This window comes from Bubalus kerabau, chromosome 6 (genome assembly GCF_029407905.1).
Source record: "Bubalus kerabau isolate K-KA32 ecotype Philippines breed swamp buffalo chromosome 6, PCC_UOA_SB_1v2, whole genome shotgun sequence".
NCBI lineage: Eukaryota > Metazoa > Chordata > Mammalia > Artiodactyla > Bovidae > Bubalus > Bubalus kerabau.
In genome coordinates, this window is record NC_073629.1 from 97,915,523 (window position 1) to 97,935,649 (window position 20,127).

The 20,127-nt window shown below is 42.9% G+C and overlaps 1 protein-coding gene across 1 annotated transcript in view; it reads left to right on the forward strand.

The window, feature by feature from the left end:
* Positions 1 to 20,127, forward strand: part of AGBL4 (AGBL carboxypeptidase 4) — a 1,384,238-nt gene that overhangs the window by 1,019,684 nt on the left and 344,427 nt on the right. Inside the window, exon 6 of the mRNA XM_055587120.1 lies at positions 16,145 to 16,184. Coding sequence (XP_055443095.1) covers positions 16,145 to 16,184 — 40 coding nt within the window. The remainder of the gene's footprint in view (positions 1 to 16,144; positions 16,185 to 20,127) is intronic.

The window sequence follows — 20,127 nt, forward strand, 5'->3', positions numbered from 1 at the left end:
GAGAGATTAAAAAACTCATCTACGGGCTGCTGTACAATCATGAGGGTACAGGCTAGGATTTGTGCTCATGTCTCTCCATTGCTATTATCCATGGCACAGACATGGGCTTCTTATTCAGGTTCCAGGGCTCTCATGACCACCACATTTCACATCTCTGTGCTCCATAGAACTTATTCAACAGCATCACGGGAGTCAGTTCAGTTCAGTCACTCAGTCGTGTCCAACTCTTTGTGACCCCATGAACTGCAGCACACCAGGCCTCCCTGTCAATCACCAACCCCTGGAATTCACTCAGACTCACGTCCATCGAGTCAGTGATGCCATCCAGCCATCTCATCCTCTGTCGTCCCCTTCTCCTCCTGCCCCCAATCCCTCCCAGCATCAGAGTCTTTTCCAATGAGTCAACTCTTCGCATGAGGTGGCCAAAGTACTGGAGTTTCAGCTTTAGCATTATTCCTTCCAAAGTACACCCAGGACCGATCTACTTTAGAATGGACTGGTTGGATCTCCTTGCAGTCCAAAGGACTCACAAGAGTCTTCTCCAACACCACAGTTCAAAAGCATCAATTCTTTGGCACTCAGCTTTCTTCACAGTCCAACTCTCACTTCTGTACATGACCACAGGAAAAACCATAGCCTTGACTAGACGGACCTTTGTTGGCAAAGTAATGTCTCTGCTTTTTAATATGCTATCTAGGTTCTTCATAAATTTCCTTCCAAGGAGTAAGCGTCTTTAATTTCATGGCTGCAGTCACCATCTGCAGTGATTTTGGGTTAGTTTGGGTTAATTTGCCCCCCAAATTAAAGTCTGACACTGTTTCCACTGTTTCCCCATCTATTTCCCATGAAGTGATGGGACCAGATGCCATGATCTTTGTTTCTGAATGTTGAGCTTTAAGCCAACTTTTTCACTCTCCTCTTTCACTTTCATCAAGAGGCTTTTTAGTTCCTCTTCACTTTCTGCCATAAGGGTGGTGTTATCTGCATATCTGAGGTTATTGATATTTCTCCTGGCAATCTTGATTCCAGCTTGTGCTTCTTCCAGCCCAGCGTTTCTCATGATGTACTCTGCATAGAAGTTAAATAAGCAGGGTGACCATATACAGCCTTGACGAACTCCTTTTCCTATTGGGAACTAGTCTGCTGTTCCATAGTTCTGCTGGTTCCAAATACAGCTTGGCTGATATGTCACTGAAGGACCTGGCTAATTCCTATCATCCACTACACCTCAAGGTCCCCTTTCTAAGGACTCTTAGAAGAGATTTCCTCAGACTTCAAGTCAGAAACAATGGAGATGCTGTCATTCAGTTGTTTCATTTGGGGTTTTGTTTTTATCTTTAGTATATACACTGGGTATTTTATAACTGAGTTTTCCACTGTGCCTAGGTGGCTGAAAGGCTGAAAGTCAAATTTGTATCCCACCTTGGGCCAGTGATCAGAATATCTAGGATGTGAATTCTGCGTTGTGACCTTATACCTCATTTGAGTTCAATCGCTCAGTCATGTCCGACTCTGCAATCCCATGGCTGCAGCACACCAGGCTTCCCTGTCCATCACCAACTCTCAGAGCTTACTCAAGCTCATGTCTGTTGAGCGGTGATGCCATCCAACCATATCATCCTCTGTTGTCCCCTTCTACTCCTGCCTTCAATCTGTCCCAGGATCCGGGTCTTTTCCACTGAGTCAGTTTTTCACATCTGATGGCCAAAGTATTGGAGTTTCAGCTTCAACATCAGTCCTTCCAATGAATATTCAGGACTGATTTCCTTTAGAATTAGCTGCTTTGATCTTCCAGTCCAAGGGACTCTCAAGAGTCTTCTCCAACACCATAGTTCAAAAGCATCAATTTTTCAGCACTCAGCTTTCTTTATAGTCCAATTCTCACATTCATACATGACTACTGAAAAAACTATAACTTTGACTAGATGGACCTTTGTTGGCAAAGTAATGTCTCTACTTTTTAATATGTTATCTAGGTTGATCATAGCTTTTCTTCCAAGGAACAAGCATCTTTTAATTTCATCATGGCTGCAATCATCATCTACAGTGTTTTCAGAGGCCCAAAAACTGAAGTCTCTCATTGTTTCCATTGTTTCCCATCAATTTGCCATGAAGTAATGGGACCAGATGCCCTGATCTTAGTTTTCTGAATGTTGAGCTTTAAGCCAACTTTTTCACTCTCCTCTTTCACTTTCATCATGGGGCTCTTTAGTTCTTCTTCACTTTCTGCCATAAGGGTGGTGTCATCTGCATATCTCAGGTTATTGATATTTCTCCTTGCAATCTTGATTCTAGCTTGTGCTTCATCCAGCCTGGCATTTCTCATCATTACTCTGCATATAACTTAAATAAGCAGGTGACAATATACAGCCTTGATGTACTCCTTTCCCAATTTAGAACCAGTCTATTGTTTCATGTCCAGTTCCAACTGTTGCTTCTTGACCTGCATACAGATTTTTCAGGAGGCAGGTAAGGTGGTCTGGTATTCCAATCTCTTGAAGAATTTTCCACAGTTTGTTGTGACCCACACAGTAGAGACTTTGGCATAGCCAATAAAGCAGAAGTAGATGTTTTTCTGAAACTCTCTTGCTTTTTTAATGATCCAGTGGATGTTGGCAATTTGATCTCTGGTTCCTCTACCTTTTCTAAATCCAGCTTTAACATCTGGAAGTTCATGGTTCACATACTGTTGAAGCCTGGCTTGGAGAATTTTGAGCATTACTTTGCTTGCATGTGAGATGAGTGCAATTGTGTGATAGTTTGAGCATTCTTTGGCATTGCCTTTCTTTGGGATTGGAATGAAAACTGACCTTTTCCAGTCCTGTGGCCACTGCTGAGTTTTCCACATTTGCGGGCATATTGAGCTCAGCACTTTCACAGCATAATCCTTTAGGATTTGAAATAGCTCAACTGGAATTCCATCACCTCCACCAGCTTTGTTCGTAGTGATGCTTCCTAAGGCCAACTTGACTTTATATTCCAGGATATCTGGCTCTAGATGAGTGATCACACCATTGTGGTTATCTGGATCATGAAGATCTTATTTGTACAGTTCTGTGTATTCTTGCCACCTCTTCTTAATATCTTCTGCTTCTGTTAGGTCCATATCATTTTTGTCCTTTATTGTGCCCATCTTTGCATGAGATATTCCCTTGGTATCTCTAATTATTTTGAAGAGATCTCTAGTCTTTCTCATTCTATTATTTTCCTCTATTTCCTTGCATTGATCACTGAGGAAGGCTTTCTTATCTCTCCTTGCAATTCTTTGGAACTCTGCGTTCAATTGGGTATATCTTTCCTTTTCTCCTTTGCCTTTAGCTTCTCTGCTTTCCTCAGCAGTTTGTAATGCCTTCTTATACAACCATTTTGCCTTTTTGCATTTTTCTTGGTGATGGTCTTGATCAGTGTGATGAACCTTCGTCCATAGTTCTTCAGGCACTCTGTCTATCAGATCTAATCCCTTGACTCTATTTGTCACTTCTACTGTATAATTGTAAGGGATTTGATTTAGGTCATACCTGGATGGTCTAGTGCTTTTCCCTACTTTCTTCAATTTAAGTCTGAATTTGGCAATAACGAGTTCATGATCTGAACCACAGTCAGCTCCCGTTTGTTTTTGCTGATTGTGTAGAGCTTCTCCATCTTTGGCTTCAAAGAATACGATCAACCTGAATATAATCAGTCTGATGACCTTGCACCTGGCATCATCTAATTTCTCCTTATTTTTCTATTCCTCCATGTCTTTTTTGTATGTGTTTGAATTTTGTTTGATTCTCTTCTTGTAAGCATCTTCCATTATTGGGGATCAGTGTTATATATTCAATAACCAAATATGTAAAGGAACAAACAGAATATAGCATTTCAAAGAGATGTCCTAGTAGTCTTAAAAACTGGATGTCAAATGTAAAGAGACTCATTAGTTCCTAGGGACAAAGGGAAGCAGAGCCTATGGCCAACTCAGATTCCTGTGCCATTCTTTTTTAAAATTGGCCTCACTGTCTCAATGAGAAGTAATTTACTACTAGTACTACTAAGTCGCTTCAGTCGTGTCCGACTCTGTGCGACCCCATAGACAGCAGTCCACCAGGCTCCACCATCCCTGGGATTCTCCAGGCAAGAACACTGGAGTGGGTTGCCATTTCCTTCTCCAATGTGTGAAAGAGAAAAGTGAAAGGGAAGTTGCTCAGTAGTGTCTGACTCTTAGCGACCCCAAGGACCGCAGCCTACCAGGCTCCTCTGTCCATGGGATTTTCCAGGCAAGAGTACTGGAGTGGGTTGCCATTGCCTTCTCCAGAGAAGTAACTTACTTGTTTCTAATCTTTAAGGGCCATTTAAATTACCACCTCTTGAAGGAAGTCCTCCTGATAATGCCTCAATTAAAACCAGTTGAATCAAATAGACATAGTGATATTAGAACTCAAAACAAGTTCTTAACCAAATTCCCCCCTGCCTTCATACCCTGGCCTCACTCTCTTATTTTCCTTAACAGTTTCTTTTTCCCCCTCTGAGCATCTGTGCTCTTTTAGGCATGAATGGGATACAGACATCCCTTTTCTCCACTCTGTTGAAGGAGGCACACAAGCAAATAGTGCAGAACTGTTTTTCTGGGCTCCAAAATCACTGCAGATGGTGACTGCAGCCATGAAATTTAAAGACGCTTACTCCTTGGAAGGAAAGTTATGACCAACCTAGATAGCATATTCAAAAGCAGAGACATTACTTTGCCAACATAAGTCCGTCTAGTCAAGGCTATGGTTTTTCCTGTGGTCATGTATGGATGTGAGAGTTTGACTGTGAAGAAGGCTGAGCACTGAAGAATTGATGCTTTTGAACTGTGGTGTTGGAGAAGACTCTTGAGAGTCCCTTGGATTGCAAGGAGATCCAACCAGTCCATTCTAAAGGAGATCAGCCCTGGGATTTCTTTGGAAGGAATGATGCTAAAGCTGAAACTCCAGTACTTTGGCCACCTCAAGAAAAGAGTTGACTCATTGGAAAAGACTCTGATGCTGGGAGGGATTAGGGGCAGGAGGAGAAGGGGATGACAGAGGATGAGATGGCTGGATGGCATCATCGACTCGATGGACATGAGTTTGGGTAAACTCCGGGAGTTGGTGATGGACAGGGAGGCCTGGCGTGATGCGATTCATGGGGTCTCAAAGAGTCAGACAAAGAGCAACTGAACTGAACTGATGTGGCAGGTGACTCTGAGCAGCTCCCTTCCCCTCTATAGGCTCAGTTTACTTTTCTTTGAAATAAGGTAGTTGTGCCAAATGATCTCCAAAGCCCCTTGCTCTGACTTTCCAGGGGGCTGTGTTGTGGGGTAGCCTCACTCACGTGGGATCATGGTGACCTTCAAGATAAAGAATAATCTGAAGGATCAGCTGAAAGCTGAAAAGACTTATCTTTTAAACTCTAAAGTTTGATTTTTACAAAAGAAAAGTTGTAACTTAAAACATATAAAAAGAGAACTTATCAGATATGTAACTTTGTCTGATAATAAGCCAAAACATCACATCTGTAACAAACTTCCTCAGGTCCTAATCAGGTACAGTGAGAACACCCAACATAGAAAATACTCAACTCTAATCTTGGAGGAGAAAGCAAGAGGGAGGAGATGGAGGTAGGGGAGGTAGAGGTGGAATGAAAAATGAGACCGATAGGTAAATAGCTGACTGTAGTTTGCATGGCTGTGCATGTTCAGTCATGTCCAACTCTTTGCAACCCCATGGGCTATAGCGTACCAGGCTACTCTGTCCGTGGGATTTTCCAGGCAAGAAGACTGGGGTAGGTTGCCAAGATCCTACTCCAGGAGATCTTCCCAACCCAGGGGATCAGTTGAACCTGTGTCTCCTCTGTCTCCTGCCTAACCCTAACTGTAACAAGAGACTCAGTTAAATCACTGCTGAGACGTTATGAGCCCATAGGTGCCCCGGGCGGGCGTCTGCCAGTCATGCAGGATCCTCCCCAGCCCTGAGCTGCACCATCACTTTAGGTGCCATGTCTGTTCTTCCAGGTTCCCACATGGCCTCATGTTACCGGAGCAAAGGGTAGGGAAGAAGCAGTCTGTCTTGGCCTAAAATCTTCTGACTCACGACTGGAACAGCCTTCCTCTCACTGTTTCCTGATGCATGGGTCTTTCCTCTAGAGCTGGGAGGGTGGAGTCTTCTAGCACAAGCCCCCATCTGACTTGCTGGGGTTTTAGGATGGGATATGTATGATTTCTCTCCAGCAGGAATAAGGGTTTCAGCTGTTTATCTAGCCCTCTTCAAAAACCTGGTCTAGCCTTCCACATTTGATTTTTAACACATTTAAACAGAGTCCACTCTGCCAGGAAAGCTCAACTCTGTCCTTTCTGTCATAGAGTTTAGCATATAATGGGAATGACATTGATCAAATATAAATACAGGTAAATATAGAATTTCAAACTGTGAACACTGCAGGAAAAATACAGAACATCATGCTTAAGTGGAAGCTCCTCCCACCCTCCTGTGTGCAGAGGCTGTTCGGTTGTAGAGTGTGGCCACCGAGGCTCCTACTGCTCCTCTGTATAGAATCTTGGGGACACCAAAAGCATTTCTTATACCCCAGTGCTCTCACAGCTACCTGGGCGTAGTCTTCAGAGACCAGCAGCATGGGTTCAAATCTAGGTTTCTCCAATAGCAGCTATGACCTTGAGCAAGTAATGCAACCTCTTGACTTTCAGCTTCTTCATTTATATAAATGGGTAACAATGCAGTGCTGGCCTCAGAAGGTGGTAAGGATTGGCACAGAGTAAATGCTCAGCAAATGCAGTTGCTACGGCCTCTGCTGCCGCTAATCCTGCTTCCAGAATGCCTCTGCACTTTCTTATGCTCTTCTCCATTTCCACTTGCCCTGCTTTTGTGCAGATTGCCAGAGGCTGAACTCAAATGCTCCTTTAAGCTGCCCTGGGGATGAAAGCCACTTGCGTGCCTGGCTTTTCCAATAACAGGAAGCTACAGAAGCAGAAACTACTCAGTGAAATATATTGAAGCAATCCCACTTGTGCAACCCTAGCTTTTGTCTGCTGCCCCACTCAGCTTCCCACTGAATTTAACCCCTAGTCATGAGATTCTATTTCAGCCGTGAGTGATGTTCGCTCTCTCCCTGAGTAAAAGGCTAATGCATTTTTTATTATCCTGATGGGAGTAGGTGCACAAAAGGGCAGCGGAGACTCAGCCATTGCTCAGGTTCCTGTAGAAGGTAGTGGAGTTGGTGGAGGCTTACAAGAGGCATCCAGCCATCAGCCATTGGGTTGGGTGAGGTTTGAGGAATACTTTGAACCCTGGTCACGTACCTTTCCACATGTTTTTCTTTGAAGCACTTACCATAACTGACAGTAATTCATATTATGTGATTATTTGCTTTATATGTCTGTCTTCTCCACCTCACTATTAGCTATATATGTCTGTCTTCTCCACCTCACTATTAGCTATATATGTCTGTCTTCTCCACCTCACTATTAGCTATTCATGTCTGTCTTCTCCACCTCATTATTAGCTATATATGTCTGTCTGCTCCACTTCACTGTTAGCTGTCTCTTTGAAGACAGGGGCTGTGTCTTTCTTGGCCTCTTGTCAGCAGTATGCCTGGTATAGAGTAGATGCTTCATGGCCATTTATTAAATTAGTGAATAAACAAATAAAGAATCAAAGAGTGAAGTCCCAGTGTGATCAGGGAAGCTGTGCCACACATCACTTGTTCAGCATGAGGAGAAGTAGAAAGGGAACCACGTCAAGGGCAGAAGGCAGGGTCGGGGATGGGTGAGATGGTGGCATACAGAAGGGTCAGGCAAATAGATGGCCAGCGTCCCACTTCAGTGGGATGTGGGCCTGAGATCCATGCTTTAGACAGTGCTTTGCAGACTTTCATAATCCCTGCGTCTTTTCCTCAAAGAGGTGACTGGCTCTCCCCACCTCTTCCTCCTGCCACATCTTCTACATGTGAGCTCACCCATGTGATTAGACCTACCTTTGTTGTCTGAAGACTGGTTCTGAAAATAATAGGTAACTTTTTGTTTGTTCTCCAAATATGTTAAGATATAAAAACTGCTTTTTCAAATGACACCTAGAGCTTGTGGAGATTTGTCATCTGTCCTTGAATGCTAAGCTAAGAAGTCTAGTATTTATGAGGAATGCAACCAGGATTATTAAATTATCCTAAGAAAGGATCGAATTTAACTTTAGAGTGATTAGTCCTGCAGCCAGCGTGCAGGCTAGACTGGAATAGGAGAGATCAGAAGTGGTGAGTTTAGGGAGAGGTGAGCACTACGTGAAATGCTTTCTAGGGAGCAGACTCTGCTTAGGGTAAGGCAGGGAGGGGGCCTGAGAGCCCTAGAAAATGACTCTGGCTGGGTGAAGGGGAGAACGGGACAGGAAGTGGATTACAAGGAAAAGAGGGTTCTGAGCCATGAAACCAAATGTGTGCCCATGCTCCTGTGACCTCCCCTTTCTGGAGAGTATGGATTCACAGGTCCTCCCCATGTTGGCTGGCTTCTGGAGTGACAGGAAAATGCACAGAGATTACTGGTGCTCTTATTTAAATTATCTCCAGCCTATGCCATGACAGACTGACTTTTCCCCCAAATAGCTATCCTGCACGAAATGCAAAAAGCAAAACAGAACACATAATCAGTGCCTATTCTCTTCCACCAAGCAGAACCTCACACATGAAGCCAGTCCCTGAGCTCCTGGAACACCATGTCCCCTTCTCATTCTGAGAAGTAATCGCAATGCAGTTCGTGACCAAAATGAAAAGTCCATTTTTAAACGTAGCCTCATAATTACCCATCCAGCTGAGGAAGGCCAGATACTCTGTGGTTTAATCCCTAGGTCCCCATGGCAGAAATAGGGTTTTGAGGAAAATTATGGGGCCAATATGTGCACGTCTTTTGGGAGGGAAGGGGATAAAGCTAAAGACTTTCTCTGACAATCAGCTCAGTAGGACCTTCTCTCTAGTCAGCATCTTGGTAGCCGGTAACCAGCAAATATTTAGTGAGTATCACGTATCGGTCAGGCACTGGGCTAGTCCCTGAGAGGAGTGCCCTAGTGATGACACAGCCCTGTCCTCAGGGACATCACACAGGGGAGGAGATGGAGAAGTAAGCAGGCCAGGAGAGGCGCTGTGATGGTGCTTTTGTGGGGAAGGTCAGGGGGCTAAGGACAAGATCCAGCCCAGCCTTGGCAGGTCAATAAAGCCTTTACAGAAGAGGTGGCATGTGAGTGGAGAGCTGAACCAGTAGGGGTTAGCCAGGCAAAGCAGGTTGGGTACCAGACTGTTGTTCTACACAGAGAGAACAAAGGCCTAGAGGTGAGAACATAGCAAGTTTGGGGAACTGGAAGTGGCTTCTCATGGTCAGAGCTCAGAGTCTGATGGAATGGGAGACAGAAGGCAGGAGCTGGGCCATAGACACCCTCCAACAGCAACTAAAGGGTTAAACTCTATTCTGTAGTAGTCCTGGTGAATTTTAAGGTGTGATTCCAGAAAGTTCACACCAGCTGCAGCAGCAATGTGCAAAACTCAATCAGGGAGACCAGTTAAGAGGCTGCTGTAAAAGGTTAAGGTACCAGATGGTGAGAAGCCCAAAGCCTCAGCCTGAAGTCGGGCACAGCCGGAGCAGCCTTCAGAAATCCTAACTTCCAACCTTTGTGCTTCCCACTCTACCTGTTGGCACCTCCAAGTCCCTAACCCCGTGCCCCTCTGCCGCCACCCCGAATGATTCTTCTTCTTTCTCTCAGCTTCTTTCCTGTTAAACTCCTGGAGCTTGGTCTATACTCTTTTTATGAATGGGATACCTAATTGACAGCTAGCTTAAGTAAACATGCCTAGATAGCACAGCTTAAAGTTGATAGAATCAGGATTCATAATGTTTGTCTGTCCGATTTTGAATTTAAAGCTCTTTCTACAAAATCCTTTGTGTAACTGCGATGAGAGGGGCTTCAGATGTGAAGAATATCTTTCAGGTTGGTTATTGCCTGCTGCCTCCTGTGACAGAATAACCAAGTAGTTTTCCACTAATGTCTTACTAATACCACCTTCCCTGAAAAAAGGACTAGAAACAAAGTCACAGTAGTACGAACTAAAATTATTTAAAGCAATAAATATATGTGAGTCAATCCTGAGGAAATCGACCCTGAATATTCACTGGAAGGACTGATGCTTAAATTGAAGCTCTAGTACTTTGGCCACCTGATGTGAAGAGCCTACTCATTGGAAAAGACCCTGATGCTGAGAAAGATTGAGGGCAATAGGAGAAGGGGATGACAGAGGATGAGATGGTTGGATGCATCATGGACTCAATGGGCATAAGTCTGAGCAAACTCTGGGAGTTAGTGATGGACAGGGAAGCCTGGCGTGCTGCAGTCCATGGGGTCTCAAAGAGTTGGACATGACTGAATGACTGAACAACAATATGTGACTTACATTCTTATAATTCAAAATAAATGCTCAGCCTGGGACAAAAAAATAAGGCTGCACAAGATTAAAACATGCTTCATTTGTTATATATAAATATGACCTTGTTAAATAGACACAAGCAAAGAAGATGACAAAAAATACACCAAATGATAATGATGCTTCTCTTTCAGTGATGATATTTCCTTCACTTTTACTTTCTGAATTTTCTGGAAATTTGGAAAATGACCAAAATAAGCATGTGTTGTTTTTATTATTGCAAACATTTTAAAGATAGATTCTTCAATGTAGGACAACAATAGTTTTTATTGAGAATAATTGAATCCACAAAATATCCACAATGTTTGGCTGAGGTCTCCAGTTTACCCATCTTTCAGTACTTTTTACCCTGGGAGCTGTCAACTGTGACCAGAGATGAAGGGACACTGCATTGGCAAAACAGCTTCCACTGGATCAGTTGGGAATATGGATAATTCCTGGGGCACACATGCTGTGTGTGCTCCTTTAGCAGCCACTGTGGATGCCCCTGCCATCGTTGGTCCCACCAAATTCAGAGATCGTTCCTGTGGACTTTGGGGCCTTCGGCTCACATGGTCTCTTTGGAGTCATGACTGGTGTCATCCGCCACACACTGGTTGAGCACAGAAGTGGGTTTCTTCTGAATGTTTTTGAGGCACCACTCTTACCAAGAAAGGCTGGATGCAGTGCCATACTCAGTCAGGAGTCTGCACAGCACCTCCTAACTGATCCAACCCTGGCATACCCACACTCCTCCAGGACTCCACGGAATACCATCCAGACGTACCTGGACACATTGCCCTCAGTGTAGGTGTAGAATTCCTTTGTCTGAGGGTGTAGAATTCCTTTGTCTGAGGAGGAATGCCCCCCTACTCCTCTGCACACACATACATACACAGAGCACCACTCGCATTTGAAGGGCCTGCCTTCCTGAGACGGTAGCTTATGGTTGGCTTGTGGTCCAGCTGCACAGCCCTCAGCCAGCAGGCCCTGTCAGTCTACCAAACCTGCTGTCTAGCTATGTTTCTCTAACTAATACTGCATTTTCTACCATCCAGACAGGTAGGTAATGTATCATCTCCATGTAAAAGGTCCTTGTGTCTCTCAGTTGGTAACTAATTAAAATGATTTGGTAATTCTTTATTCCACCATGCTCCCCTCTTATATAATTAATTTATATTATTGGTCAAATTCCACAAGTCAGTTGCCTATTTTAATAAATGCCAGTTTCCTTTGGTGAACCTAAATACGAGGTGCACTTTTGTGATGAAAATTTCCTCTTCCATTGTATTCCTTTCATTCTGGAAGGACTTTGAGGAAATTATTTGGATATTTTAGTATCTTAGGTTAAAATTGTTGCACAGTGATTCTTGAACATATACTTTTGTTTTTGTTTGCATATAGGACATGCAGACTGCAATCGTGTCTGAAGAGCTACCTGTTAAAACAGTAGTCTACACTTATCTTCTTGGGCCACTAGGTGGTGCACACATATGTCTGAGAACTGTAGGTTAAAGGGGCTCCTCACCAGGTTAGAGTCAATTCATCACCACTGGAGGGGTACAGACAGTAGAAGCTGTAGGGGTCTAGGAGAAACAGTGATCTTGTGCATGGGAGTAAAGGAAGGAAGATTTCCAGGGGAGGTGGATAGATAATAATATTGCTGCAGAGATGGTGGGAGAAAAATCATAAAGGTAGGAAACCCCAAAGCCATGACAGATGGAAAGTCCTTTAGAGGAAAGGGCATGCTTACTTTCCATGCTGACAAATCTCTCAGGAGTGTTGCAGAGGGAATAATGGAATAGTTGAATCATTTGAACTAGATGACATCAAGCATTCCTTTCAGCCTTTGTGCTGGGCACTGGAAATATACAGATGAAATGACATAGTCTTGTCTTCAAACAAGGACCTCATGAGAGAAACAGAGAAGGAAACCAATAATTAAGACAGGGCATGATACAAAAGGGAGGTTTTACAAGATGCATTGAAGGAATACAGTGTGAAATCTTCTGTTCTAAGTAAAGGAGAGGAAGGGGTTAGGTTGGGAGTTGACGTGCAAAGAAGACCTCATGGTGGTCTTGAGACATGAGGAAGGAGCTCCGTGAAGATCTCAAGAGATTAGTTTAGAGAAACTAGGACGAGCAAAGGCACAGGGGTTTGAAAGGATAATGTGGACTCCAGGAATGGTTCAGCTGAGTTTAGCATGCTCACTGAGGGCGACTGTGTGCCAGAGACTGAATAATAGGTGTTCCGGGCCCTTAAGATTTCCCTCAGCTTGTGAGGAACACGTACAAGCACTGAAAATGGCAGTGTGTGAAGGCAGCTTAAAATCTATTCTGTTTTAAATCCTATCATTTGAGCCCCCAGGGTCCTGGCTACAGGAATTCTCAGAGAACTCTCTACACCAGAAGAGGGAGCCTGCAAGCACAGTGCCCATTTGCTTTTTACTCAGAGTCACTGCCAGTATTTCCGTCTCACTCATTCGTTTTAAAGGTGTGAAGTTTAAGACCAGAGATACACAGTATGTTATTAAAGACTACAGAGAGGAGTTAGGACACAAGGCCAGGTCTATCTGTGTTTCTCTCAGGTTTTCTTCCCTTTTTCCCTGCTGGACCCTGGATACTGAATCACCATTTAGAAATGAGAATAAGACACTTTTCATGTAAATAGATCTCTTTCACTAAGGGTGATTGTCACAAAACCAAGCTTATGGAAAAATGGAAGAAGACGTTGTATTCTTTCCTCATGTATGAGGAAAGGACCAAGCCTACTGCTGGCCTTGGCAAAGGCAGCTTGAGCCGATTGTAATACTAGCCTGGTTCCATGTTTGGGAAAGAAGGCAGCCTGGCTCCAGCATTCCTTCCAGCTCTCATGTGTGGGTGTGTGTTTCATTTCAGCACGAGGATATGTGCTCACAATAGGTCAGTGACATCTTAGAGTTGCATTGTTTGCTTGAAAATGTCAACTGGAATGAGTTATGAGCTGGCAGGAAAACAGGGATGTGTGATTGAGAAGATGCTGAAAGGATACAGACCTGCTTTTAGGGCCCTGAGCAATCATTAAAGCAAGGGGTAGAGAGACCTTAAAGAGGTTCTGACCAGGACAGATGAAATGTAGATGGAAGAGTAGGGGACCACAAGGGCCAGGAGACTTCAGACCAGGTCTTATAAGGCAAGGATGGAAGAACTGGGAATATTTAACCAGGAGAGAAGATGACACAGATCTTCTTCAGATCTCCAAACTTGTCACAGGCCAAAGCAACAATGATTTTATAAGGAAACAGCTTTTAACTCTGCTCAAAATGGGGCAATTTAGGGGCACAGGTTCAATCCCTGGTCAGGGAAGGCTAACATCTCATGCTCTGTGGCCAAAAGAATTTTTTTTTTAATTTAATTGTTAAGAAATGAGTTCCCTATCAGGAAAGGGGATAAAACAGAAGCTGTTTATACAACTGGGGGGACATTGCAGAGGAAATTCCCATCCTAGTGACAGGTCAGACTAGATGACCTTTAAGCTCTGGTATCAATAATTCTATGAAAAGGGATGAGGCAGCTCTTATAAACCACGGATCAAGAGATCTATAATAATAACAAAGCCTCAATACAAAAATAGCTCTTTTTATTAAGCATCTATTAATTGGCAGGCATCATGCAGAGTGATTTACCATGTGCATAATCTTATTTTGAACCATCAAGCCAGGATTAGAACTCACTGAATTCTGGCTCTCTCATTTAATGAAGATGTGGTCTCAGGCAGATAATTTCTCCTATCTGAATCCCATGTCCCTCTGTTATACAGTAGGAGCCCTGCAGGTTTGCCAAGAGTGTGAGCAGAAATGACACATCAGCGTGCCTGGTCTTGTGCCTGGTCCTTTGCCAGGCCTATATTTGGTACTCAAAAAATGTTGTTGCTTTCTCCTTTCTGCTGAAGCAGAATTTCAGGGAGCCATTCTAGGGGAGAGGCAAGATAAAGAGGGAAATGCAGGTGTGGTTAAATACACCAAGGGACCCACTGGATGAAATACCAGATAATCAGAAGCTCCTGCAGTGTGTATCCTGAAGCAATAGTTCTCAAAGTGAAGTTTGTTAAAACCCCTTTTTAAGAAAAAAAAAATACATATTAGTGAAAACTGCTATTAATGGAAAATCAAGTATAGGAAAGAGTCAGAGGTTGACAGAGGCTTAAGGAATCCTGACTTAGGTCTTACAGTGTGGAGATTCCTTAAAAACCTGGAATTAGAACTGCCATACTACCCAGCAATCCCACTGCTGGGCATACACACCGAGGAAACCAGAATTGAAAGAGACACGTGTACCCCAGTGTTCCTTGCAGCACTGTTTACAATAGCTAGGACATGGAAGCAACCTAGATGTCCATTGGCAGAAGAATGGATAAGAAAGCTGTGGTACATATACACAAGGGAATATTACTCAGTTATTGAAAAGAATGCATTTGAATCAGTTCTAATGAGGTGGATGAAACGGGAGCCTATTATACAGAGTGAAGTAAGTTAGAAAGAAAAACACCAATACAGTATATTAACGCATATATATGGAATTTAGAAAGATTGTAACAATGACTGTATATGCAAGACAGCAAAAGAGACACAGATGTAAAGAACAGACTTTTGGACTCTGTGGGAGAAGGCGAGGGTGGGATGATTTGAGAGAACAACACTGAAACATGTATATTATCATATGTGAAATAGATCACCAGTCCAGATTTGATGCATGAGACAGGGCGCTCAGGGCTGGTGCATTGGGACCTTGAGGGATGGGATGGGGAGGGAGGTTCAGGATGGGGGACACGTGTACACCCATGGCTGATCCATGTCAATGTATGGCAAAAACCACTACAATATTGTAATTAGCCTCCAATTTAAATAAATTAATTTTAAAAAACAAGTCTTTAAGAGAGTTACTTACCACTGCCCCATCCTCAGCCTCCAATGCCTTCTTCTCCACCCTCAGTTTCCCATGACATCCAGTTCAGGACTGAGCTTCCCCATAGGTGTGGTGTGATGCGGGCGGGGTAAGCCTACTGAGATGTTGATCACTTCAGCCCTTAGGGTCAGGGCCAGTTGCCTCCAAACATAAGCGGCTTCATCTAGTGCCTGGTGTACCTGACAGATATTATTTTCTATGAATGTTGCAATGGCACAAAGAGATGAGGATTCAGTTAGAGAAGGAATGGTTTCATCATCAGTAATGGAAACTGTCATAGCATTGTTGAGCAGAGTTAATAAATAAACCAGCCCTCGGGAGTATCATGGTTAGAAAGGAGGCTGACAGTGACTAAGGACAAGGCAAAGAGGGTTGCCAGGATATCAGGCACTTAACCAGGATAGCCAGCGTGAGCAGGGAGAAATCTAAGGCTTCCTGGTCCAGAGGGATGAGCCTTGGCTGGGAGTCTGGAAAGGGACTTTCTTTGTGGCTATAGGTAAGCCACATTCCTCTCAGGGCATCATTTTCCCTTAGTATAGATGAATTTGACAGCTCTGACCAGAAAGGCCATCCATCCCTCCTGGTCTCTAGGATGCAAGGCCTCTCTGCGGAACCATGAGCCCATCACCTTCTCCATAGCATGCCCTGCTCTGCATGTCTGAACATCCCCCTTGCATGTCCACCCTGACCCCTAAGCAACGAGTTTAACTCTGGCTTAAATCAGTTGTCTCACAGTGTGTTTTCCTTTGCAGCAACAGCGGCAGCTTGATCTCCTGACGATAACCAGCCCCAGTGAGTAGATGTGGCCATTCTGCTTTGTCTTTTCCCTTGTTTCCCAGAGCAATGCCTGGTTGCTTATCCCAATGCAATTTGTGTCCTGTTCCTTTGGCTCCCTGGTTCAACAGCAGAATTCCTGCATCAGGAATGATCCTTCTCCCCCCTGTCCTCTACCCTACAGGCAGTTTCTTTTCTCTTCCCCAGCTCTGTGCTGCCTTCTCTTGACTCTGCATATGGCGGGGTGATACTATGATGTTGCTGCATATTCCAGGGCCAAGTTCTCCCCAGATCCCTCAGTGGATCCAAATGTTAAGGAATTGTCTTAGTCTCCCGAGAAATGTTAAAATCATGGTGAATGGGGAAGCTGCCTTGTAAATGGCATGAAATGAAAGGAAGACAGCTCATGAAGAAAAGCCAGTCTGGGCAAGTGATCAGGTTTGGTCTCCTGTGACTTTTGTCACTCACCTTTAGGAAGGACAAGTCCCCCCAAAAAGCTGTGGCCCTTGGATTAAAAAGTTCTTTCTTCCCCCAAGACTGGCATCTAGCCTGGAGAGAAGTTGAGCATTTAGTCCATGAGAAGGTATTTTATTTTGATTTGGGACCTTGAGGCAAAACTGCCCAACAAGAGATGCTGTTCTCTCTTGGAATCCAAAGGGACGATGGTGCCAGCAATAAACATTCAAGAGTGGGTATGGTGGTTCGTCTTTATCCATTGGTGATGTTCAAAATGTTTAACAGCCCTGGTGACTCCCTACTATGCTGGGCATTAACGCTTTGGTTACTGGACTAGGGGGAGATGGTGTTCTGGGAAAAGGACTAGTGTAACAGAGTGGTCACATGGGTTGTGGGGGGCGCTCTAGGAGTGGCTAATTACCAACAAATATGGAGGTTTTTCAGCATTTTAGTAACCAGTATAGCTGTGCCATGGCATCCCTGCCTTACACCCAGCCTGTTACTGTATCCAGGGTCAGTTGGCTCACTTACAAGGAGACTGAGAAATTGTCCTTTGCAGGTACTGTCTCAGCACAGAGGCTGGTTATCTATCTATATAACTGAGGTGTAAAACAATGATTACAAATGTTAGTTGGATTTACCTAGTTCAGGTGACCTTATTATAGTCCACCTAATAGAGCTCCTTAAACTTGAGACTTTGGAAGAACAAAGATTAACTGGTTTGAAAATGTACAATATAATCCATAGAATGAACTGTGTTTAGCATGTATATAATTATAGAAATTCCAAATCATGAGCTAACCTAACTACAGTGGCTGTTGGGTGATATACCAATCCCTTCCCGCTAAGGTGCTGGTAAAGGATTATCTTTGTCTTGTCTCGTTGGCTGCTCTCCTTCGTGGTTGTGCTTTGTTCTGCCCCACATATGCGGACCTAGTTTGCCGGCTTTCACATCCCAGTCTCATCCGGTCACAGCTTGATATGATGCTGACATATGAGTTAGAGAGGGTTCTTGATCTGTCTTCAGTTGCTTGAGAAGGAAACTTTTAGACTCTTGTTAACTGCATTTCTTTTGCACTAGCTCTTTCTGTTCTTAATTGCAACGGCACAAACTCAAGCAGAATAGTTGTGACTCGGTGCACTCCTTTTGGGCGAACTGCTAAGCACCGCCCGAGTTTGTAATGGTTTATACTGTTCCCTACTTTTAGGTGAGAAAAGATTATTTTCTGGGTCAAATCTTTTCAAAAGGCGTTTTGTGTCACACAAGTGTGCAGTACTGTACGTAGGCTACATCTGTGTGGTACTGTAAGATATGCACTTGTGAGATACCGATCCACAGGTCCCGGGGAAACTGAGCCCCCAAGGGAGTAGCCTCTCTCTACTCCAGTGTGCCAGACAAATATTAGCCATGTGTATCATGCCTAAGAAAGGCTAGAAAGGATTACCAGACTAGGTATTATCTAGACAGCTCTAGTCCATGTCAGCATCACTATTGTAACTGTCTCTCACTCTCAAAGTCACCCCCATTCCCCACTTCCCCAGAAGCCGCCGCGGCTAGCAAGGGGCATGCTACCTCTCTGGGCTGCCAGTGGGAGGCGCTAGCTTGTTTGCACGCCTCACCAGACCATTAACACAGAACTGCAGTCTGATGCTGCCACTTGTCATCAACTAGTAGCCTTCAGAAATGCTGGCTGGCAATTTGGAAGACTTGAAAATTTGCGTTATCTTCTTTAAACTATTTCATTTATTGCGAATAATTTTGAATATACAGAAAAGAGTAGAGATAAAAGGAAGGGTCATTTACTGCCCTCCCCCACCAAACACCTTGGTTTTATCACATCAACGTTGTACCGTCTATGCTACACAGTTCCCTATTTTAAAAAATACAGATCTAGTTGAGACTTCCCTGCACTCCTCGCTGATTGCATCTCTCCCCTTTCACCCAATAGGTAACCACGGTAATAAATTCAGTGTATAACTGCTTTAACTGGCATTGTTTTACAAATTCCTATAAATGATGTCACACTATAAATGTCATTCTGTAATTTTTCTCTCCTTATATTGTAAAGATTCATTCACGTAGATACATGTGGCTCTGGTTCAATTGTTTTTAACTGCTATATAGAATTTCACTTATAATTCTATCACAATTTCTTTTTTTCATTTTATTGATCGTGATTTAGATTATTTCCAATTTTTTGCAATTTTAAACAATGCTATTAGAGCCATTTTATGCATAAGAATGAGAATTTATCTTGAGCATATAACTTGGAGAGGAATTACTGATTATATGCATCTTCAAATTTACTATATAGTGGCCCGTTGTTTTCTAAAGTAGTTGAACAAATTTATACTTCAAACTATAACAACAGCAAAGTACGATAGTTCCCATTTCTCTGAATCCTCCACACTTGAAATCATCAAACGTGAATTTTTACTGGTTGTCATGATAAATGTGAAATGTTATCCCATTGATTTTATTTGTTTTAATTGTTTATTTATTTGACTGCTTTGGGTCTTAATTGTGGCACACAGAATCTTTGTTGCATCATGTAGGATCTTTCCTTGTGGTGTTTGGACCCTCTCGTTGTGGTGTTTAGGCTTATTTGCTCTGAGGCTTGTGGGATCTTAGTTCCCCAGCCACTTCTCCTGCATTGTAAGGCAGATTCCTAACCATTGGACCAAAAAGGAAGTCCACCACTGTTTTTATAATCTATGTTTCCCTGATTACTGGTGGGATTGAATATCTTTTTATATGTTTATTGGCCACTTTGGTTTCTTCTGTGAACTGACTTTTCATATCATTTGTCCATTTCCTGTTGGGTTGCTACTGTTTATTGATTTTTAATTCTTTATTAGTTTGCATATTGATACTTTGTTGCTTAATATGCATTGCAAATATCTTCTTCAAGATGATGGCTTGTGTTTTCTGATTTATGGAAGTTTCTTTTTTAATTTTAGCATAGTTGAATATGTGAATACTGCTTGATGAGCTTTGCTTTTGTGACTTAAGAAGTCCTTCCCTACCTGAGTATCATATTCTCCTGTATTCTAAAAGTTGTCAAGTTTTACATCACATTCGGGTATTTATCTCATTTACATTACTGAACATTGTGTATGATATGAATTAGGGATTTAATTTCTTATTTACATATGGATAGCCCATTATCTCAATACCATATAATAACTAGTTCATCCTTTCTCCGATTATTAGCAGTTACACATCTGTCAAATATCAGCTTTCCTATATACAGAATCTGTTTCTGAGCTTTCTGTACTGTACTATTTGTCTATCACTGTTAATCTGCATTAAAACCCCATGTCTTGCTTACAATAAATCTTAATTTTAATATTGTCTCATAATTGGTAGGGAGATATCATTTACCTTGTCCCATTTATGTTTATCTTTTGAAAATACAATTATCTTTTCTTTTTAATAAAATCTAATAATCCATGCCTTATGACAGGTGAATTTAATCTGTTTACATTTATTATAAGTACAAAT